Here is a 22400-nt window from a genome sequence, read left to right as displayed (position 1 = left end):
GCCTATCCATCACTAGAGATCAGTGGTGACATCACTGAGAATGCAGCCTGTCCATCACTAGAGATCAGCGGTGACATCACTGAGAATGCAGCCTATCCATCATTAGAGATCAGCGGTGACATCACTGAGAATACAGCCTATCCATCACTAGAGATCAGCGGTGACATCACTGAGAATGCAGCCTATCCATCACTAGAGATCAGCGGTGACATCACTGAGAATGCAACCTATCCATCACTAGAGATCAGCGGTGACATCACTGAGAATGCCGCCTAGCCATCATTAGAGATCAGCGGTGACATCACTGAGAATACAGCCTATCCATCACTAGAGATCAGCGGTGACATCACTGAGAATGCAGCCTATCCATCACTAGAGATCAGCGGTGACATCACTGAGAATGCAACCTATCCATCACTAGAGATCAGCGGTGACATCACTGAGAATGCAGCCTATCCATCACTAGAGATCAGCGGTGACTAGATACTTGAAACATCAGTGTCATAGATGATGTCATCAGATATAGTCTCAGCAAATCCAACCAGTTGGTTCACTAGACACTCAAAAGATCACAGATGATGTCACTAGAAATTAACCCAATGGGAATCTGCCATTAAGCCAGACCCCATTAATCAAAACATTACTGATGATGTCACCAGATATAGTCTCAGTAGAGACAATTTGTTCACTAGACACTTGAACCGCCACTGATGATGTCACTGGATATTAACCCAATGGGAATCTCCATTAAGCCAGGCCCCATTCGTAAATCAAACCAATAAAAGTGGTGCATACACACCCAGTAAATGCCCCCAAATCATCACAGTCCATCCTGAGCCTTTTTCTGGGTGTATCTTCATTAGTTCATGCCCTAATTTAAAGGGTTCTGTCCTGGTGACTCCCTTTAAATGAATATGGTCAGGCACATAGTGTAAACATGTATGCCGCCATTACGTGTTCCCTCACTGGACTAGAAAAGTGCCCTAGTGACAGAATTATCAGCTTCCTAATTTATGCAAATATCAGCTTTCAGGGAAGTTTGAGGAGGGAGCGGATGCTCGGCTTTGATTGTTTTTAGCATAAATATATATATATATATTACTTTTTGCGTTTTATTTTTCTTTGTAAACGGAGGGGAAGGCGGATTGTAGCTCCATAGCCTCCTGAGCTACTTTCCATAGTCTACAGCCCAACTGTAGAGAGATACACAGTGATTCACACACCACACCCCAGTCGTCCGTCATCTCTTCGACGTCTGGACCTGTTTGGGTCTCTAGTCGTAGTATCATTATTATTATTATTGTTTTTTTTTAGTTTTTTTGGTTGTGTCTTGGTGCAAAAATACATACAGAAGTGGTGAGCGCCCACGTGTAGCGCAGGTAGATGTACGTTGCGCAGCGAGTAACTGATTATTTGCCGTCACCACTCCGAAGCTAATCGGGTACGGCTCGGTACCACCTTTTGCCTCTCGTTTGTTGAATATAAGTGTAGCATATACATGCCAAGCACAGAAATTCAGTGTGTGAAAGCACAAGGACTCCTCTGCAAGATCAACTGATGTCAACCATCTGGGCAATCGACTTAATACCTCGAGGGCAAGACCTTACGCAGGCCTTACCACCAGGGAGTGCACTCTTGCTTTGGACAGTAATGACCTTCAATGTGCAGGCACTTATAAAGACGTCTGTAAGAATAGGATGAGGCCAAGATTTCGGAACTGATTGCGTGCACTGGCTTTAGCCTCCATGGAAGTGCCGGGACATTGGAGGGCAGTGTTAGAAGAAAAAAGGACAATAGTAGGAAGATCAGGAAAGGTATTCGCAGGAGGAAGTGGGGTTGTAACAGATCCTTCTCCGCTAAGCAGGTTACTTGGCAGTGAATGAGAAGGTGCGCAATAGTGTCTCAACCTTCAAGTAGTTCCTCATGTTGAGTGCCAACTCACTTTCCTACAAGACATCCTACTCAAGGTTAGCTGAGATTACATGATATTTAGTTAGCCAGCATTCCCAAAGTCTCCTAAATAATCCTACTCTAGGAGTCGAAGGTCTACCATCCACAACACAAGTCTGGCCTGTCAGCAGCTACTGGAGCTGGTGTGTGGTGTTGGAAAAGATGCCGAACTTATGCCCATAGGACTGTCCGATTGTGAAGTCCCAACAGCCACTCCCAGTGCCCGTGACTCCAGTACCACAGAAAGAAGGTGTTGCTGCTGCTGTCGCAGGGTGTCTACGATCAGGACAGGAAGAGTATTGAAAGTCGAAGAGATCTGGTCCAGCTTAGCTTCTAGATTCCCAATCTGTTTCTCCAGATCCTCACTGCGGTCATTGAGCTCAGTTATAAGATCATACATCACACTCTGCATCTGTGGGCAATAAAAATAAAAAGCATTCATTTAGAGTGAAAATTGTAATGGATATAAGATGCAGTCTTACATCGTGAGAGATCTGCCATCTCCACATGGTGGATTGTGAGCTGGAAAATGCTTGAACGAACCCATTCAACCTAAGTAAATTCCAAAGTATGGCCTACACTAGTGATGGTAAAGCTTTTAGAGGACGAGTGCCTGAACTGTAACCCAAAACCCACATATTTATTGCAAAGTGCCAACACAGCAATTTACCCTGAATACTACAGTACCATATATTATATCTTCCATGTAGCTATAATAGCCTGCCTACATTCAGTGCGCTGCCTGCGCTGTTCATAGTGCGCCCTGCGCTGATGAATGGCAGGAAAAGTCTAAGGCATATTGGTACACCATAGACTTTTTTCAGGGTGCGGGTGCCCACAGAGAGGGCTCTGAGTGCCACGTCCTGCACCCTTGCCATAGGTTCGCCACCACTGGCCTACACCAACCTTAAGAGAAATGAATGGCGCTTTGTGGTATTACCAGCTCTGTTGTCAGTCCTAACTAAAATCTAGCATTGGCCAAAGATTAACACATGGATACCCCCAACCTGACCATCAGAAACCATTACATTTGTAAGTTCGTCAAGTGTACTGCATGTTAGTGATCTGTTCATCTTCCGCTTGTGTGGTTCCTACATGACCAAAGATAAAGCTTGCTCTGGATGGACGCTTCCACCCGTGTCCTATTGGCTGGGGAGTGCTACTCAACAGATTGATAGTGATATGCTATACTTACTTTGGAGAGATCTACCAAGGTATTGGCTTGGTCACTCAGTTTCCGTTGCTCCATCTTCACGCTCCGTAATCTGCAAAACAAACCAGTGGGGATCGATCATGGAGATATCAGTAACATCCACCTGAGGTAAAAGGTTGTGAATGTTTGTATAGACAGAATAATTTATGAGAAGCTCCTGGGAAAACTTAGTTGTGCTTGGAAGAGTTAATGGGAAAAGAAGAAGAGGACAATCAGCAATGAGATGAACGGGGGAACATCAAGGCACCAGCCTCTACTCTGGAATAAAGAGGAGGCATAAGGTGGGAAAGTACTGTGACACCGGCAGTCCGGGTCTGCCGGCATTCCCTATTTCTAGCAGGCATGGCTGGTGGAATGCTCACCCCCTGCTTTATGTACTTGTTGTTCTAGCTTCTTGTGAAGGTGCACGATATTCCATTCTGACTTCCTATGCTGGACCTCTGCCTGTTTAATAGATCTGATCGCTGCTTGACTATTGTCCTGACCTTGACTTGTCCACTTAAGCCTCATTCACACCTCAGTGTTTTAGTCAGTGATTGTGAGCCAAAACCAGAATTAGAGCCTCCACAGAGATAAGGTAAGGGAAAGATCTGCACCTGTTCTGTGTTCAGGGCCGCACCTGGTTTTGGCTCAAAATCACTGAGGTGTGAATGAGGCCTTACTATGATTTTGCCTCCACCCTTAGTACCGCACGCGCACCGGGGTCTTTTCTGAACAGAGACTACTTCATTAAGTAGCGGCCTGGTGGTTCCCCTGCAACAGAGTACAGATTCCTATATCGGAGGTTTAAAAGTGAAGATGGGTGAGGCCAGTCAGATAACGCCCTTAGAAGTAGCTGAAAGCCAAATCTGTTCTGTGACAATGTCTCCACACCCGCTTCATGACATGCAGTGTTACAGTTTTGCAGTGCAGAGGCATAAATGTGTTTTTAATAAAAATTTTGGCAATTTAATCCCTCCCCGTAATCTTGTGTCCATTGTCAACTTACTGATGAATGGCCTGCAAAAACTTCCTCTGGTGCTTGCGGACTTTAGCATGGTCGATCTTCTTTAGTAGCTTTGTGTGCTTGTAAATTAGCCATGTTTCCCGGAGGACGTTGGCTGCTGCGTTTTTTATCTGTAATAATATGTAGAGGCCTGCATTACCATAAGCAAATAGTGTACATCTCATCTACAGCATGTCATCATGTATGATCAATCTTGTCTATGCAGCAATTTCCGTGATCAACCATTTCACCTGCCTTATATCCTCTATTTTATCTTGGCTACATCATCATCTATGATATTTGACCAGTGTAATTTTATATCTCCTGTACACCGGTCGTTGTCCGCCACATCTACACCACATTGTAGTCCGTCATGTCATTGTGCATGTCATGTACGCCATGTCATCGAGCGTCTCGTCTATTCCACATCATCATGTATGTCCTCTACGTCACCTCATTGTGCATGTCATCTACACCTCGTCATTGTGCATGTCATCTATGCGCCATGTCTTCATCCGTCACATCTACACTACATAGTCATCCGTCACATCTACAACATGTCATCCTCTACCTCATCTACTACATTTATTGGTGCATTTCATCTAGACCATATCATCGGGCATCTCCTCTATATTATGTCATTGTCTATCTCATCTACACCACGTCATTGTCCGTCTCATCTACACCACATCATTGTCCGTCTCATCTACTACACATCATTGTCCATCTCATCTACTACACATCATTGTCCGTCTCATCTACACCACATCATTGTCCGTCTCATCTACACCACATCATTGTCCGTCTCATCTACACCACATCATTGTCCGTCTCATCTACACCACATCATTGTCCGTCTCATCTACACCACATCATTGTCCGTCTCATCTACACCACATCATCTACACCACATCATTGTCCGTCTCATCTACAACACATCATTGTCCGTCTCATCTACACCACATCATTGTCCGTCTCATCTACACCACATCATTGTCCGTCTCATCTACACCACATCATTGTCCGTCTCATCTACACCACATCATTGTCCGTCTCATCTACACCACATCATTGTCCGTCTCATCTACACCACATCATTGTCCGTCTCATCTACACCACATCATTGTCCGTCTCATCTACACCACATCATTGTCCGTCTCATCTACACCACATCATTGTCCGTCTCATCTACACCACATCATTGTCCGTCTCATCTACACCACATCATTGTCCGTCTCATCTACACCACATCATTGTCCGTCTCATCTACTACACATCATTGTCCGTCTCATCTACACCACATCATTGTCCGTCTCATCTATGCCATGTCTTCGGCCATCTCAACTACACCACGTCACTGTGCATCTAATCTACACCACATCATTGTGCATCTAATGTACACCATGTCATCATCCATCTCATCTATGCCACATCTTCGTCCATCCCCACCACACCATGTCAGCATCCATCGCATCTACACCAAGTCATCACCCATCTCATCATGCATCTCGTTAACCCTCTATCATCATCAACCTTCTGTACCATGGTGGACGTCATGACTGTAAAAAGACAGGGGTTAGGAGCCTCTCTTATATCCAATGCTCATACCGGTGGAGTCTGATATTAGACCCTCGAACAGTTAATTTAGATAAATGAAATCTCAGGAGGCACTGCTGTTGTGTTACGTATCTGAGGCCCCGAGTAGCAGATTCTTCTGGTCCTACCAGCAGAGCGCAGCAAAGCACTGACAACAGGAGAAGAAATGGATGCTTGGATATGTTACTCTTTTCTAGGCAATACGTTTTCTTTCTGTTTTTGTGATGATCTCTTTAATGATGCTTCTTTATTGCTGTGTCACATAGCCCGGAGCCATCCCTAGCTTATCTCAGAGCATCAGAGGACTCCACTTTAGGTTTCACATGCAGAATCGTTCATTTGCATGTGGCCTGCAAATAAGTCCTGACACCTGAATGTGTAGACCAGGGCTTCATTGATTCGTGAGAATGTGAGGCAGCCATCATTACCTGGTACTCTTCTGGGGTACCACCACAACCATGACCAGACATTTGTATAGAAGGTCAACAAGCGTGCCTGCTCCATACAAATGTGTGACAATAAATCCATAATAATATCTGTACTGAATTACTGATGCATTTTGGAGCTCAAAGTCCCTGGAAAAACTAAGAGGTCCAAAATTCATTGACAATTTGGTTTTGGTGTTGGGCGTCCATTGATGATTGTGTCAGTCCTGCTGCACACAATAACCCCTCTATTTTGGCTATTTGTAGCTTGCTTACCCGTTTTGTTAGCTGTGTATCCATCATGAAGTTGTGGACGTGCTTTTCAGCTTTGGTAAGCTCCAGCTTTCGAGCGACCACAGCCACCACTAAGGCAGTACAACCAGCACCCTGCAGGGGGACAATCGGATAGGAGACCTCTTTAATGCATTCACCATTTTTCTCCCCGGCTGAGCTCAGACCAACCCACCCAATTTTTCAGCTTTTACTGACAGGGAGAACAGCAGGTTCCAGGTCCCGGGGGAGCCCCGCTCTATAACACTTCATTGTCTCGCCCTTACAGCTGCTCGGACTGAGATTTGGCTGCTTCTTTCAATTACAGAAGCCCATTCGGTCCCTCTCCCCCAACCATATTAACAGACCAAGAAATACGATATGTCATATTGTCAGCAGTTGTCAGAAACACCGGCTGTGAATTACGTATGGGGTGATGTGCGACATTCCACCGGACTCACATAAGGATTCTTATTACAACTGGACGAGAGAGAGTCACTTCAGCAAAGACCCTGACGCCACAAGATCGGGTCTTCTGCCCGACCATATGGGAGCGGCAGCCGGCACTCGATTACCAGGAAGGCAGGATCAGTCAATCAAACCGTGGACCTGCTTCATACAGTAGACTTGGGAGCCCGCAAATTCCAAAATTTGGTAGAGGGTTTGAAGGGGGCAAGGTGGGAATGGTGGACAATACAGACCAGCAGGAAGGGGGGGGGCATTCTGATTTGGTGGTATATCCAGATTCCTTTGAGTGGATGCCGGCTGTTGGTGGTGGTCATTTCTACGGTAACTTTCCCATGGGAAGTAGAAAGAGACACAACAGTTGGTCTTTGTCCTGGTCCGAGGTGATGTCATGAACTGATTGTGTTTTGGCGTTGTATGGGGAACACTCATGATGAGCCTGATCGCCTCTGAGCGCCGTACTGGCTGCTTCTGTCTGAACCTGCCAAGTATTTTCTATGACCCACTGAAAGGCTTCCGTCTGGTTCCCCTCCTTCTCATTAAGCTCTATTCTTGTGTGCTCCTAATTACGGGAACGTCAAGCGCCAAGTTGTCATGTTATATCGTCTCTGAATCATCTGCCCCTCCCCCGCTTTATTATCTATTTGTATACTGTACCTGCACCCACCACCCAATCCTATAATACGTTAGAGTTCCGCAAACCCATCAAGATGAACAGTTTTATTGGGATGAGAACGTCGCTGCAATCTTTGGGGCCTGATGGATCAGTAACATGGTGGTGCTACGTGAAGAAAGGATATCATCATTATTATTATTTTATTATGGCAGAGGCGGAAGGCCTCCGTTCTGGGCCCTGCTTTTATACTGTGCGGTCTCCATAATTGTTAAATGGAGGGAAGAACGCCTGAACGCATGTCCGCAGCCAGCAGCATAATGAGATTTCTTCCCAGGCCTGGTCGCAGAGCATCTCGTGTGCACGTCCGACAATCAGATCATCTCTGCAGAATTCCCTCCATTCTCTGCAGCAAAGCAATAAGTAGGTCAGGAAATCAGAGGGGTGACAAATCATACAAAATTTATACCACCTCCAATTAGAGGGATGTAACGGCATGAGGATGTTCCCTCTGAAGGACTGAATTCTACTCGTCCCAGGTGGTGCTTCAGACATACAGACGTCCGGTTATACAGCGCAACAATTAATGAGGATCAGTACAGAATAAGGCTACATGCACACGAGCGTGAAAAAAGACGTCCGTCAAAAACGGACATTTTTAACGGATGTTTATTTCACTGATGTCTTTCTGAGAAATGTACGTTAAAAATAGACCCATTCAATTATATGGGGGCAGTCAGTGAAAAACGGACAAGAAACTGCCGTGTGAATAACACCATAGACGACCATTGGTCTTAAAACAGACTTGTGATGGCCAATAAAAAAATGTACATCACATGTAGCCTAAGTAATGTATGTACACAGTGACTGCACCAGCAGAATAGTGAGTGCAGCTCTGGAGTATAATACAGGATGTAACTCAGGATCAGTACAGGATAAGTAATGTATATACACAGTGACTGCACCAGCAGACTAGTGAGTGCAGCTCTGGAGTATAATACAGGAGGTAACTCAGAATTAGTACAGGATAAGTAATGTATGTACACAGTGCAGAATAGAAAGTGCAGCTCTGGAGTGTAATACAGGATGTAACTCGGGATCAGTACAGGATAAGTAATGTATGTACACAGTGACTGCACCAGCAGAATAGTGAGTGCAGCTCTGGAGTATAATACAGGATGTAACTCAGGATCAGTACAGGATAAGTAATGTATATACACAGTGACTGCACCAGCAGACTAGTGAGTGCAGCTCTGGAGTATAATACAGGAGGTAACTCAGAATTAGTACAGGATAAGTAATGTATGTACACAGTGACTGCACCAGCAGAATAGTGAGTGCAGCTCTGGAGTATAATACAGGATGTAACTCAGGGTCAGTACAGGATAAGTAATGTATGTACACAGTGACTGCACCAGCAGAATAGTGAGTGCAGCTCTGGAGTATAATACAGGATGTAACTCAGGATCAGTACAGGATAAGTAATGTATGTACACAGTGACTGCACCAGCAGAATAGTGAGTGCAGCTCTGGAGTATAATACAGGATGTAACTCAGGAGCAGTACAGGATAAGCAATGTATGTAGACAGTGACTGCACCAGCAGAATAGTGAGTGCAGCTCTGGAGTATAATACAGGATGTAACTCAGGATCAGTACAGGATAAGTAATGTATGTACACAGTGACTGCACCAGCAGAATAGTGAGTGCAGCTCTGGAGTATAATACAGAATGTAACTCAGGATCAGTACAGGATAAGTAATGTATGTACACAGTGACTGCACCAGCAGAATAGTGAGTGCAGCTCTGGAGTATAATACAGGATGTAACTCAGGGTCAGTACAGGATAAGTAATGTATGTACACAGTGACTGCACCAGCAGAATAGTGAGTGCAGCTCTGGAGTATAATACAGGATGTAACTCAGGATCAGTACAGGATAAGTAATGTATGTACACAGTGACTGCACCAGCAGAATAGTGAGTGCAGCTCTGGAGTATAATACAGGATGTAACTCAGGACCAGTACAGGATAAGTAATGTATGTACACAGTGACTGCACCAGCAGAATAGTGAGTGCAGCTGTGGAGTATAATACAGGATGTAATCGGGGATCAGTACAGGATAAGTGATGTATGTACACAGTGACTGCACCAGCAGAATAGTGAGTGCAGCTCTGGAGTATAATACAGGATGTAACTCAGGATCAGTACAGGATAAGTAATGTATGTACACAGTGACTGCACCAGCAGAACAGTGAGTGCAGCTGTGGAGTATAATACAGGATGTAACTCAGGAGCAGTACAGGATAAGTAATGTATGTACACAGTGACTGCACCAGCAGAATAGTGAGTGCAGCTGTGGAGTATAATACAGGATGTAACTCAGGATCAGTACAGGATAAGTAATGTATGTACACAGTGACTGCACCAGCAGAACAGTGAGTGCAGCTGTGGAGTATAATACAGGATGTAACTCAGGAGCAGTACAGGATAAGCAATGTATGTAGACAGTGACTGCACCAGCAGAATAGTGAGTGCAGCTCTGGAGTATAATACAGGATGTAACTCAGGATCAGTATAGGATAAGTAATGTATGTACACAGTGACTGCACCAGCAGAATAGTGAGTGCAGCTCTGGAGTATAATACAGGATGTAACTCAGGATCAGTACAGGATAAGTAATGTATGTACACAGTGACTGCACCAGCAGAATAGTGAGTGCAGCTCTGGAGTATAATACAGGATGTAACTCAGGGTCAGTACAGGATAAGTAATGTATGTACACAGTGACTGCACCAGCAGAATAGTGAGTGCAGCTCTGGAGTATAATACAGGATGTAACTCAGGATCAGTACAGGATAAGTAATGTATGTACACAGTGACTGCACCAGCAGAATAGTGAGTGCAGCTCTGGAGTATAATACAGGATGTAACTCAGGACCAGTACAGGATAAGTAATGTATGTACACAGTGACTGCACCAGCAGAATAGTGAGTGCAGCTGTGGAGTATAATACAGGATGTAATCGAGGATCAGTACAGGATAAGTGATGTATGTACACAGTGACTGCACCAGCAGAATAGTGAGTGCAGCTCTGGAGTATAATACAGGATGTAACTCAGGATCAGTACAGGATAAGTAATGTATGTACACAGTGACTGCACCAGCAGAACAGTGAGTGCAGCTGTGGAGTATAATACAGGATGTAACTCAGGAGCAGTACAGGATAAGTAATGTATGTACACAGTGACTGCACCAGCAGAATAGTGAGTGCAGCTGTGGAGTATAATACAGGATGTAACTCAGGATCAGTACAGGATAAGTAATGTATGTACACAGTGACTGCACCAGCAGAATAGTGAGTGCAGCTCTGGAGTATAATACAGGATGTAACTCAGGATAAGTAATGTATGTACACAGTGCAGAATAGAAAGTGCAGCTCTGGAGTATAATACAGGATGTAACTCAGGATCAGTACAGGATAAGTAATGTATGTACACAGTGACTCCATCAGCAGAATAGTGAGTGCAGCTCTGGAGTATAATACAGGATGTAACTCAGGATCAGTACAGGATAAGTAATGTATGTACACAGTGACTGCACCAGCAGAATAGTGAGTGCAGCTCTGGAGTATAATACAGGATGTAACTCAGGATCAGTACAGGATAAGTAATGTATGTACACAGTGACTGCACCAGCAGACTAGTGAGTGCAGCTCTGGAGTATAATACAGGAGGTAACTCAGAATTAGTACAGGATAAGTAATGTATGTACACAGTGCAGAATAGAAAGTGCAGCTCTGGAGTGTAATACAGGATGTAACTCAGGATCAGTACAGGATAAGTAATGTATGTACACAGTGACTGCACCAGCAGAATAGTGAGTGCAGCTCTGGAGTATAATACAGGGTGTAACTCAGGATCAGTACAGGATAAGTAATGTATGTACACAGTGACTGCACCAGCAGAATAGTGAGTGCAGCTCTGGAGTATAATACAGGATATGTAATGTATGTACACAGTGACTGCACCAGCAGAAGGTGAGTGGCAGCGTATAATTGTATTTCTAGTGAAAATTGGAAAGAAAACTGTGATTAAGCCTATTTACAATTTTAAAAACAAAATATGTTCCACTTTGGACAGGGATAGATACCAGAGGCGACGCTGCGGCCTGCTCTGTTACCATGGCAACACAGCTGTATGGCCTACCACTAAGGGCTCATTACCAACGAAACAATAATAATAAATCCGTGAGAGGGAAGCCACCAGAGGAAAGAAGGTTGAAAGGAAGGGAAAACCCTAACATGAAATGACTCAGCTACAAAATGACATTAATTATACTATAAAATAGAAAGACACGGGGCATTTCCAGGGCCGGGAATCGAGAAAAACAATCGGTGAGCGAGAGACGGTGAAAAGGAGAGAGAGCGAGGGAAAAATACAAGTTCCGAAAGCTGCAAAAATAATTACTGCTGGAATCCGGAGGAAGATAATTGGAGGCCTGGAATTAGAACAAGATATTTTAATCAACGGGAGGCTGATTATATACTGCAGGCTCTGCTGAGACCGCTAATACCGAAAAAGACGGACGCCTTCGAAGACGCGCTATATGTAGAGCCAAAGAACTGCTTATATATGGCACGACAGAGTCATCACTGCTCTGCTGCCGTCTACCGAAGAATGAGACAACAAGTCTTTTCCAGAAGACAACCGTTAATGAATACGGCATGCACTTGTTTGGAGGTCGTACCTGAAACCCGAATTTTCTTATTTAAAGGGTTATTTTTAAAGAAAGGGGTCAAAAAACTGTTAAAAACAAAAGCATCACTCACCTCCACCAGCCCCCAGTCTCTTCTTCCTGGTCCCTGCTTGACAGGAAAGGCCTCCTCAGCCAATGGACTAGCTGAGGCACCTCTCCACGAAGGCCAGTGATTGGCTGAGTGGACCTTTCCCTGTACTTCCGCCGTTTCAAGACGGGACCAGGAAGTGGAGAGCTGTGAGGATAGGAGCGTCGGGGTGCGGGGGGATAATCCCTGGTGGTTAGTAATGCTTTTTTATTTTCAGCATTTTCTGGCCAAAAAGAAAAGATCTTCCCAGAAAACCAATTTAAAGAACACAAAAAAATAATAATTCTACCAATAATTTTACAAATTTTCTTACTAAATATTGCTGAGTTTTGATCAGGTGCTGCTGCCATGAAGTTACAGGTGTGAGCAAGTCTAGGGACCTGCAGCCCAGGAGCATGGATTGGGGACCGACATGGGAGGCACGCTCACCCTGCTTGAGTTTTTCTTGGACACCTAAGTTCAGCTCCTTGAAGGATACTTGGAGGATGGTGAAGAAAAATCTAAAGAATCTCCCAACGAAAATCCAGCCTAATGGTTTGATTTCTCATGAGAGCTTAAGTCCAAGGGGTTTGGCGGACCCCATGGCAGTTCCTTACATCGATCTTTGACGTGTGGGTGTCTGCAGTCTCGGTATAGCAACCCTTCTTTCTTACTCACCATGATGCCAGTTAGCAGGCAAACCCCCTTCCCACAGTAGGTGTTTGGCACCATGTCACCATAGCCAATGGAGAGGAACGTTATGGAAATCAACCACATGGCACCTAGGAAGTTGCTGGTGACGTCCTGCTGGTCGTGATACCTGCACATGAGACAGACGAGGTCCGTTAGAACATGGCATCCGACCACCCAATATAACCTGCACTTCAGCCATTATTACTGACATCATCATTTAAAGGGGATGTTCATACCAAGGGAACTGATCTCTACAGACCCAGTCAAATCTTCTATATTATTATTTACTCCCCATTTGTCGCAGTTTTTCCCCATTTTTCGTAGTCACATTGAAGGATTTACCGCTATATAGTGCAGACTTTCCCCAGCGGAGATCATTTTCACACCATCTGCTAATCCGTTTTTTTATTTAGTAAATGTATCAATGCATCACGTGATCGGTCGCAGGCAATATTACAGATGTGAAGACACGCTGCGAATACCGAATGGGCCTCTCATTGCCCTAGAGGATTTCAAAGATCATTTCCCCCGGCTGGTTCGCCAGTGACGCTGTGGGTAATCCGTAATCTTGTTTACAACCATTTTCATGCTCTGGGAAATCATTTTGGATTTAAAGGGCTTCTGCTTAAAATAAACAAATACGTCTTCGCCGTTTAGTCGCAGCGATGTCGCTCTCTGGATCAACTATCCATAGTGTTCGGAATTATTCTGGTGCCGGTAACAGCAGCGGTATATCTGTAATATTACACACGTCTCATACTTTGTACAAATAACCGGTTGTTATGTATCAGGGGCAATATGGCGGCTGGGGGCCACACCCTATGAGTGCAGACGATAGAGATGAATAACCTTTATTTATTTTTACTTACAGCATGTGCTGAATGTGTTTCTTTACCTGCCCTCCCTGGCATTATATAGGCACTACTATGAGGGCTGGCATTATATAGGCACTACTATTAGGGCTGGCATTATATAGGCACTACTATAAAGGCTGGCATTATATAGGCACTACTATTAGGGCTGGCATTATATAGGCACTTCTATGAGGGCTGGCATTATATAGGCACTACTATGAGGGCTGGCATTATATAGGCACTACTATGAGGCTGGCATTATATAGGCACTACTATGAGGGCTGGCATTATATAGGCACTACTATGAGGGCTGGCATTATATAGGCACTACTATGAGGGCTGGCATTATATAGGCACTACTATGAGGACTGGCATTATATAGGCACTACTATGAGAGCTGGCATTATATAGGCACTACTATGAGGGCTGGCATTATATAGGCACTACTATGAGGGCTGGCATTATATAGGCACTACTATGAGGGCTGGCATTATATAGGCACTACTATGAGGGCTGGCATTATATAGGCACTACTATGAGAGCTGGCATTATATAGGCACTACTATGAGGGCTGGCATTATATAGGCACTACTATGAGGACTGGCATTATATAGGCACTACTATGAGGGCTGGCATTATATAGGCACTACTATGAGGGCTGGCATTATATAGGCACTGCTATGGGGCTGGCATTATATAAGCACTACTATGAGGGCTGGCATTATATAGGCACTACTATGAGGGCTGGCATTATATAGGCACTACTATGAGGGCTGGCATTATATAGGCACTACTATGAGGACTGGCATTATATAGGCACTACTATAGGGCTGGCATTATATAGGCACTACTATGAGGCTTGCATTATATAGGCACTACTATGAGGACTGGCATTATATAGGCACTACTATGAGGACTGGCATTATATAGGCACTACTATAAGGGCTGGCATTATATAGGCACTACTATGAGGGCTGGCATTATATAGGCACTACTATGAGGGCTTGCATTATATAGGCACTACTATGAGGACTGGCATTATATAGGCACTACTATGAGGGCTGGCATTATATAGGCACTACTATGAGGGCTTGCATTATATAGGCACTACTATGAGGACTGGCATTATATAGGCACTACTATGAGGGCTGGCATTATATAGGCACTACTATGAGGGCTGGCATTATATAGGCACTACTATAAAGGCTGGCATTATATAGGCACTACTATTAGGGCTGGCATTATATAGGCACTACTATGAGGGCTGGCATTATAATAGGCACTACTATGAGGGCTGGCATTATATAGGCACTACTATGAGGGCTGGCATTATATAGGCACTACTATTAGGGCTGGCATTATATAGGCACTACTATGAGGACTGGCATTATATAGGCACTACTATGAGGACTGGCATTATATAGGCACTATTGTGTAGCTGGCATTATACCACCCACACCTGGCAGCAGATGGGTGGGACCTGGATGACGTTACTAGGCCCGTCCTGCACAGCCACCTTCCATCCCAATCCACCCTGGGGCACAATATCACGGCAGACGTGGCATCATCTGCACAGACATAAATCGGCCATTTTCATATCTCCGCTCCTAATCACCATCAGTCCATTAGACATGTTGGATGGGGTGATACCCGGGGGACGCCTGCTCTTAACTACCGCCAGTTGGGAGCTCCTAATGGTCTTACTATAATTGCTCCCGCTAAACAGCTTTTACAAAAAAAGGAATTATTTTATTAATGCCATTATTACCGCTGATGACGGTGCCCGGTGGAAGTGCCGCAATCCATAATTACACTTTAATCGGCAGAAATTATGGTAGCATTATGCCTCTGACAGCCTACGCAGCTCTGGATGTGACTGGAGTATAGAATATAACAGCAGAATTGTGAATGCAGCTCTGGATGCGACGGAAATATAGAACGCAACACAACAAAATTGTAACTGCAGCTCGAGACTTGACGGTAGTATACCTCACCTCTCGCAGACTCGCACAGTCCAGGCAGCGATAATCCACAAAGAGATGCTGAAGACCAGTAACACAGTGCCCGGGCAGATGGTCATCAGCGTCTTCATGACGAAGCGAGTGTTAAAGTTGATCTTGTTGAGCGCCCCGATACTACGGGATGAAGCGTCTGTGAAAAGTTTACTGTGCAAGAGCATGACCCGGGCAATCAAGTAGAGCCGCAGGAACATGGGAATGGAGAGGATAATATCCACGTCGGCCTCGGCCTGCGATGGCGTGTAGGAGAAGGCCAGGCGGGCATTCCAAAAGAACTTGTACTCGCCAGGGATAGGATGAATGGCACAGATGAGCAGCTCCAAGCTGATGTAGAAAATCCGCTCATAGGTCATGGCGATCCTCCAGTCATCGGCTCCATTGTCAATGACAAACAACTAGAGGAAAAACATACAGAGAAAGGTCCAGTGAGAGTCACCAACCATACAACCGTACATCATAGGGGGCAGTATTATAGTAGTTATATTCCTGTACATCATAGGGGGCAGTATTATAGTAGTTATATTCCTGTACATAGGAGCAGTATTATAGTAGTTATATTCTTGTACATAGGAGCAGTATTATAGTAGTTATATTCTTGTACATAGGAGGCAGTATTATAGTAGTTATATTCTGTACATAGGAGGCAGTATTATAGTAGTTATATTCTTGTACATAGGAGCAGTATTATAGTAGTTATATTCTTGTATATAGGAGCAGTATTATAGTAGTTATATTCTTGTACATAGGAGCAGTATTATAGTAGTTATATTCCTGTACATAGGAGCAGTATTATAGTAGTTATATTCTTGTACATAGGAGGCAGTATTATAGTAGTTATATTCTGTACATAGGAGCAGTATTATAGTAGTTATATTCTTGTACATAGGAGCAGTATTATAGTAGTTATATTCTTGTACATAGGAGCAGTATTATAGTAGTTATATTCTTGTACATAGGGGCAGTATTATAGCAGTTATATTCTTGTACATCATAGGGCAGTATTATAGTAGTTATATTCTGTACATAGGAGCAGTATTATAGTAGTTATATTCTTGTACATAGGAGGCAGTATTATAGTAGTTATATTCTTGTACATAGGAGCAGTATTATAGTAGTTATATTCCTGTACATAGGAGCAGTATTATAGTAGTTATATTCTTGTACATAGGAGCAGTATTATAGTAGTTATATTCTTGTACATAGGAGCAGTATTATAGTAGTTATATTCTTGTACATAAGAGCAGTATTATAGTAGTTATATTCTTGTACATAGGAGCAGTATTATAGTAGTTATATTCTTGTACATAGGAGCAGTATTATAGTAGTTATATTCTTGTACATAGGAGGCAGTATTATAGTAGTTATATTCTTTGTCAATTGTCTTTTTATTGAAACGCATATCAAAAGAGATGTTTACATACATTGATGCACAAATCAGAGTTATTACAGACAAGTCTAAAGCGTACTTTGACAGTATAGTGCATAGTATACATATGACATATATAAAGTGCATGTCTTCAGAGCAAGGTCATCTAGAACCAACTAATTGACATTTGGTGTGTGACCTGATGTAGGTAGATCAAACAAACATATAAAAAGGGGGGGGGAGGATGGGGACGGGGGGGGGGGACGGGGGTGTCCTTAGAACTGGACAGATACGGTCTGAGGCTGTTAAGATAACCTTTGATGATTCCAAAGGGAGGAAGAAGGTTTAGCACCCTCCATTCTCACTAATGTGTCGTTCCTATCTGGGGGGACATTTTCAAAGTTGTTTGTCTGTTGAAAATTGTTTAAGATGTTGGTGTACCATTCGCATATCTATATGTAATCCAGGGGCCCATAGCTTTTTGTGCTTCTCATGTGCCCTAAGTTCCCAGCCCGCTAGCTCTTCCATACGATGAACGTGATCTAGTTTGCTTAACCACTGAGAGGTGGTGGGGGGTTCTTTACTCAGCCACTTTTGGGGGATAAGTAGACGGGCAGCTTGAATCAAGTGTATAACAAGTTTGTTCCTTGATGGCGATAGTTCTTTTGTTGGAAGCCATAAAAGAACCAACTCTGGGGTTAATGTCAGGTTAGTGTTTAGAATTTCATTAATGGTCCGAGAGACGTCATCCCAGTATCCTCTTATTTTAGAACAGGACCAAAAAATGTGTAGAAGAGTGCCACTCTCTTCCCCACACCTCCAACACCTGTCGTGATCACTCAGACCACTAAGAAATAGTTGTTTAGGGGTGAGGTACCACTGTGTGAGGACCTTATATGAGTGCTCTTGGATCTTCACGCAGCGGGAGAAGCCATGCGTGTGGCGTGCATACGGAGAATATCTGTCTCCGAAAAGGTAACCTTAAGGTCATTAGCCCAGGTGTGGACATATTGTGGAGTAATGCGACGTTGTGGTGAGATCAAGGCCAAATATATAGTGGATATCAATTTGCGTTGAGGGGAAGGGGGGGTTGCTAATTTTTCAACCATGTCGGGGTCATTACACATGACTTCTGAGTAGTTAGTTGTTTCCCAGCAGATTTTATAGTTATTAGGTCTAGAAAGTTAAATGTACTCCAGGCTAAGCTAAGGGGATGTTGATCCGGTAAAGTGCCGTTTACCTTTCCTATAAAGTCAGCTGTGGAGAAATCTCTTAATCTGTGCCAAATCTGCGAGACCTGAGATCCTGGAGGCTGAATCGAGTGTGGTATGAGATCTGCTGGCATTATACTAGGGGGGTTCTGTAGGAGCCCATGTGTCTTGTTGAGCTGTTTAATGACCAGGCTAGTGCCCTTTAAGAGGACATGTGAATGGAGTGATGCATTTGCCTGACCCCATAGTGCTGCTTTCTGTGGTTGGGTGAGCTGCATTAGTTCCAGTCCCGTGCCCAATGTGCGGTAGACAGGGGAATAAAGCTGCAACCACCTCCTCAGGTGTATGGCCCTGTAATATGTCTGGACATCCGGCAGTGCTATACCTCCATGACCACGCCCCAGTATCAGCCTCTGGTGAGGAGCCCTAGCCTTCTTGCCGCCCCATAGGTAAGTCATAAAAAGCCTGCGAATCCTTGTAAAATATGAGTTAGGTAAAAATATTGGCAACATCTGTAGTACGTACATAATTTTTGGGAGGACAAACGCTTTTAGTATATTCTTCCTTCCCATCCAAGAGGAATAAGGGAGGCGTAGCGATTGGAGCAGGTTTTGGACCTCTGATATTAGGGGAGTATAATTAAGCCGGAATAAATCTTCCGTGCAGGCGGAAATCTTAACTCCTAGGTAGGAAACACAGGAGGACTGCCATTTAAATGGTGTATTTGATTTCAAAATGGCTATGGAGCTCGCCGGAGCATTAACGTTTAAAGCTTCTGACTTGGTATAATTCATTTTGTAGTTTGATAGCCTACCATACTCTTCAAACAGTGTCAAAAGATGCGGGAAGGCCTCGACCGGGTTAGAAACCATGATCAGTAGATCGTCAGCATATGCCACGTTAATGTATTCTATGGCGTCATTTTCTGTTTTCACACCACGTATATTTACATGGTCTCTAATGGCCTGAAGAAGGGTCTCCATGACCAATATATATAAGGCAGGAGATAGGGGGCAGCCCTGACGTGTCCCGTTGCGAATAGGGAAGGATGGGGACAATGTGCCATTGACCCTGATTCTAGCACTCGGATCCTTGTACAACGACATGACTGCCTCCTGAAATCTCGTCGGGATTCCAAACCTCAGTAGAGTCCTCCTCATAAAGTCCCAGCTCACCCGGTCGAAGGCCTTCTCCGCATCCACACTGAGCAGCGCCAAGGGGAGGTTTTTCTTTTTGGCCCACTGTATTGCTGTGATTAACCTACAGGAATTATGATTCCCTTCCCTCCCTGGAACAAAGCCAGATTGGTCAGGGTGGATAAGTTTAGGAAGTAGATTTCCCAGACGTGTCGCCAGAAGTTTGGCCCATATTTTTATATCTACGTTAAGTAACGAGATTGGCCTAAAACTACCGCAGAGAAGGGGATCTTTCCCCGGTTTGGGGAGGATGGTTACCGTGGCCTCCAGTGATTGTTTATGAAGGGTTTCACCATTTAGGAGTGCATTGCACCACGTTACCAGGTGGGGTATTAATATATCTGAGAATTTTTTATAATAGCCCACTGGAAAGCCATCTGGGCCAGGACTTTTACCCATGGGCATAGAGGCTAGTAACTTTTCCACTTCTACTTCGGTGACTGGCTCTAATAAGGTGTCACTTTCTTGGGAGGTTATCTGGGGTAGATTGAGGCCTTTCAAAAACAAGTCTGTTGCTTCTGGTATTGATGGATCTGGGTGATTAGGGTCTGACAGGCCATATAGTTGCTTATAGAATTTTTGAAATTCTTCTGCAATGTCAGCTGTTTTATGCAGCATATTTCCAGTACTGGATTTGATATTGGGTATGAACATGGACTCTTTCCTTTGTTTAATAAGGGAGGACGTCAGTTTAGAACCTTTATCCCCGTGTGAGTAGTGTTTAAATTGGGCATATTGATAAGCCTTTGCGTTTTGAATGTTTAAATGGTCTTTTAGTTGTGATCTTAGCTGGGTCAGTTCAGTCTGGACTTTTATTGCTCTAGACCGTTTATGGACCGCTTCTTTATCTGCTATCTGAACCAAGAGATCGTGTAGGATCTTTTGTTTCTCTTTTTTAACCCTACTACCTAAGGCTATTAACTCTCCCCGGATAACCACCTTGTGCGTCTCCCACAGTGTCGTCTGGGGCATACCTGGTGTCGCATTATCTATAAAGAAGTCCTTTAATTTTTGCTCCAGGATTGAGGTATCTGCTTGTCTATCTAGCAGCGTCTCGTTTAAGCGCCACTGTCTAACTGAGGCAGGCAAGCTGGAAAATCTGAGGGCAGCAGAGACTGGGGCGTGGTCAGAGACGGACACAACACCTATGTCAGAGTCCACCATATCCACGGCATTGCTTGACAGTAGGATATAGTCTAATCTTTTATATGATTTGTGTGGGGCCGAGAAGAAGGTGAAGTCCCTAGTATCTGGGTGGGCTAGTCGCCAGACGTCCAACAGGTTCATGTCTGATATGTACCTATTGATGCACCCCAGTGCTGATTGGGTCAATTGGGAGGAGCCGTCAGAAGCATCAATCAAAGGATTCAGTGTGACATTGAGGTCTCCCCCAATCAATCTAATCCCCTCTGCAAACAGATCTAGTTTACTTAGTGTGATCTTGATCCATTGTTTCTGGCCACGGTTAGGGCTGTACAAACTAGCGAGTGTGACCTTTTGTGTACCTATGAGGCCTTTCACGAAAATGAAGCGGCCCTCAGGGTCCGTCAGGGTAGATATCAATGTAAATGGTACTTTTCTAGAAATTGCAATACCCACTCCTCTTTTTGCTTTCTCAAAGGCACTGAAATACCAGTGTTGGAAGTATGGGTTCTGAATTTTAGGTACATTTGTTTCTCTAAAATGCAGCTCCTGAAAGAAGCAAATATCTGTATTGTTCTTTTTTAGCAGACGGATGACCTGAGAGCGCTTTTGTGGGGTGTTAAAGCCCCTTACATTATACGTTGTACATTTAATTGACGACATCATTGAGAAAATGGGGTGACTTTGGAACCGGAGAAACTCCAGTTATTCACAATGACCGTATCTAGGGAGTGAACAAGTAACATCACAACTAAAGTTTCTGTCAACATGACAAGTATAACAGTGCAATGACTCCCATGCCAGCAACACCGCAGCAGGTCACTTAGCTGCATGAAGCGGGCATGAGCAGCCATTTAATCAGGCACATGTACCAGGTCTGTGCCAAGATAACCCTGGTAGGTAGGGGGGGTACAAAGTGGAACCATATCTTCATAATGGTGTCCACATTGCGCCACCTGCTGAACTGGTGCGGGATAGCACCTTACATATTATGGTCTAGGTTGAATGCAGTAAAATAACATTGCAAAGCAGCATGTCTGCTCTGCAGATTACAACAAGAACGGGAACAATTCAGGACTCATGACAGACAGGTATACTTGCAGACTTAAGATGTGATATAATCAAGTAAGAACCTGTCCCTCTATGATGTCTGTGGAGAACTTCATCTGAGGTAAGATAACTCCTCTGTATAGTCTCTAGGACTTCAAGTGTCTCTTGATCTGTGCTGGTTCCTCTTCTTCTGTGGAGCTTTAAGCCATCCTGAGGCCTCTGGGAGATCTGGCAGCTGTGTTCCAATCTCAGCAGACGGCAGCCATGATGGCACATCTAGTGGATCTGTTTGCAGCAGCTCCCAGGCCGCCTGGAGATCTTGTGCAGGCGAATGTGGTTGCAGCGTTCCCATCTACAGCAAATGTGAGGCCGAAGGGGAATAGCCATTTATATGGCACCTTTGATGGCGCAGATGGTCAGTGAGGGGCCGCAGCGCCCTCCTTTTATTCAATGTGGAGGATGCCAGGTCCTGGTAGATAGAGATTTTAGCCCCCTCATATATGATCTCCTTCATATTTTGGCAGCTTG

The 22400-nt window shown here is 44.3% G+C and overlaps 1 protein-coding gene across 1 annotated transcript; it reads right to left on the bottom strand.

Annotated features, from left to right (window-relative positions):
• Positions 1-376: 376 nt before the first annotated feature.
• On the bottom strand, positions 377-20966 carry LOC120981581 (small conductance calcium-activated potassium channel protein 3-like). The gene is made up of 8 exons (XM_040411119.1): positions 20075-20966; positions 19659-19771; positions 15883-16301; positions 13020-13161; positions 6446-6556; positions 4152-4279; positions 3146-3215; positions 377-2362 (listed from the first exon to the last, which is right to left on the bottom strand). The coding sequence occupies exons 1-8, from the start codon at positions 20964-20966 to the stop codon at positions 2075-2077; spliced, it is 2163 nt and encodes a 720-aa protein (XP_040267053.1). The 3' UTR covers positions 377-2074.
• Positions 20967-22400: the final 1434 nt, after the last annotated feature.

This window comes from Bufo bufo, chromosome 11 (genome assembly GCF_905171765.1).
Source record: "Bufo bufo chromosome 11, aBufBuf1.1, whole genome shotgun sequence".
NCBI classification, from domain to species: Eukaryota; Metazoa; Chordata; class Amphibia; order Anura; family Bufonidae; genus Bufo; species Bufo bufo.
Note: the sequence above shows the minus strand (reverse complement) of the source record. Positions and strands in the feature narration are given on the sequence as shown.

Excerpts from the sequence above, each read along its gene's own strand:
- LOC120981581 (XM_040411119.1), bottom strand. The coding sequence starts at position 20,966 with ATGAACCTGTTGGACGTCTGGCGACTAGCCCACCCAGATACTAGGGAC. Across the intron at positions 16,302-19,658 it reads CGGAGAAGGCCTTCGACCGG|TTGTTTGTCATTGACAATGG; the intron begins GTGAGCTGGGAC and ends TTTTTCCTCTAG. Across the intron at positions 13,162-15,882 it reads ACTGTGCGAGTCTGCGAGAG|GTATCACGACCAGCAGGACG; the intron begins GTGAGGTATACT and ends TCTCATGTGCAG.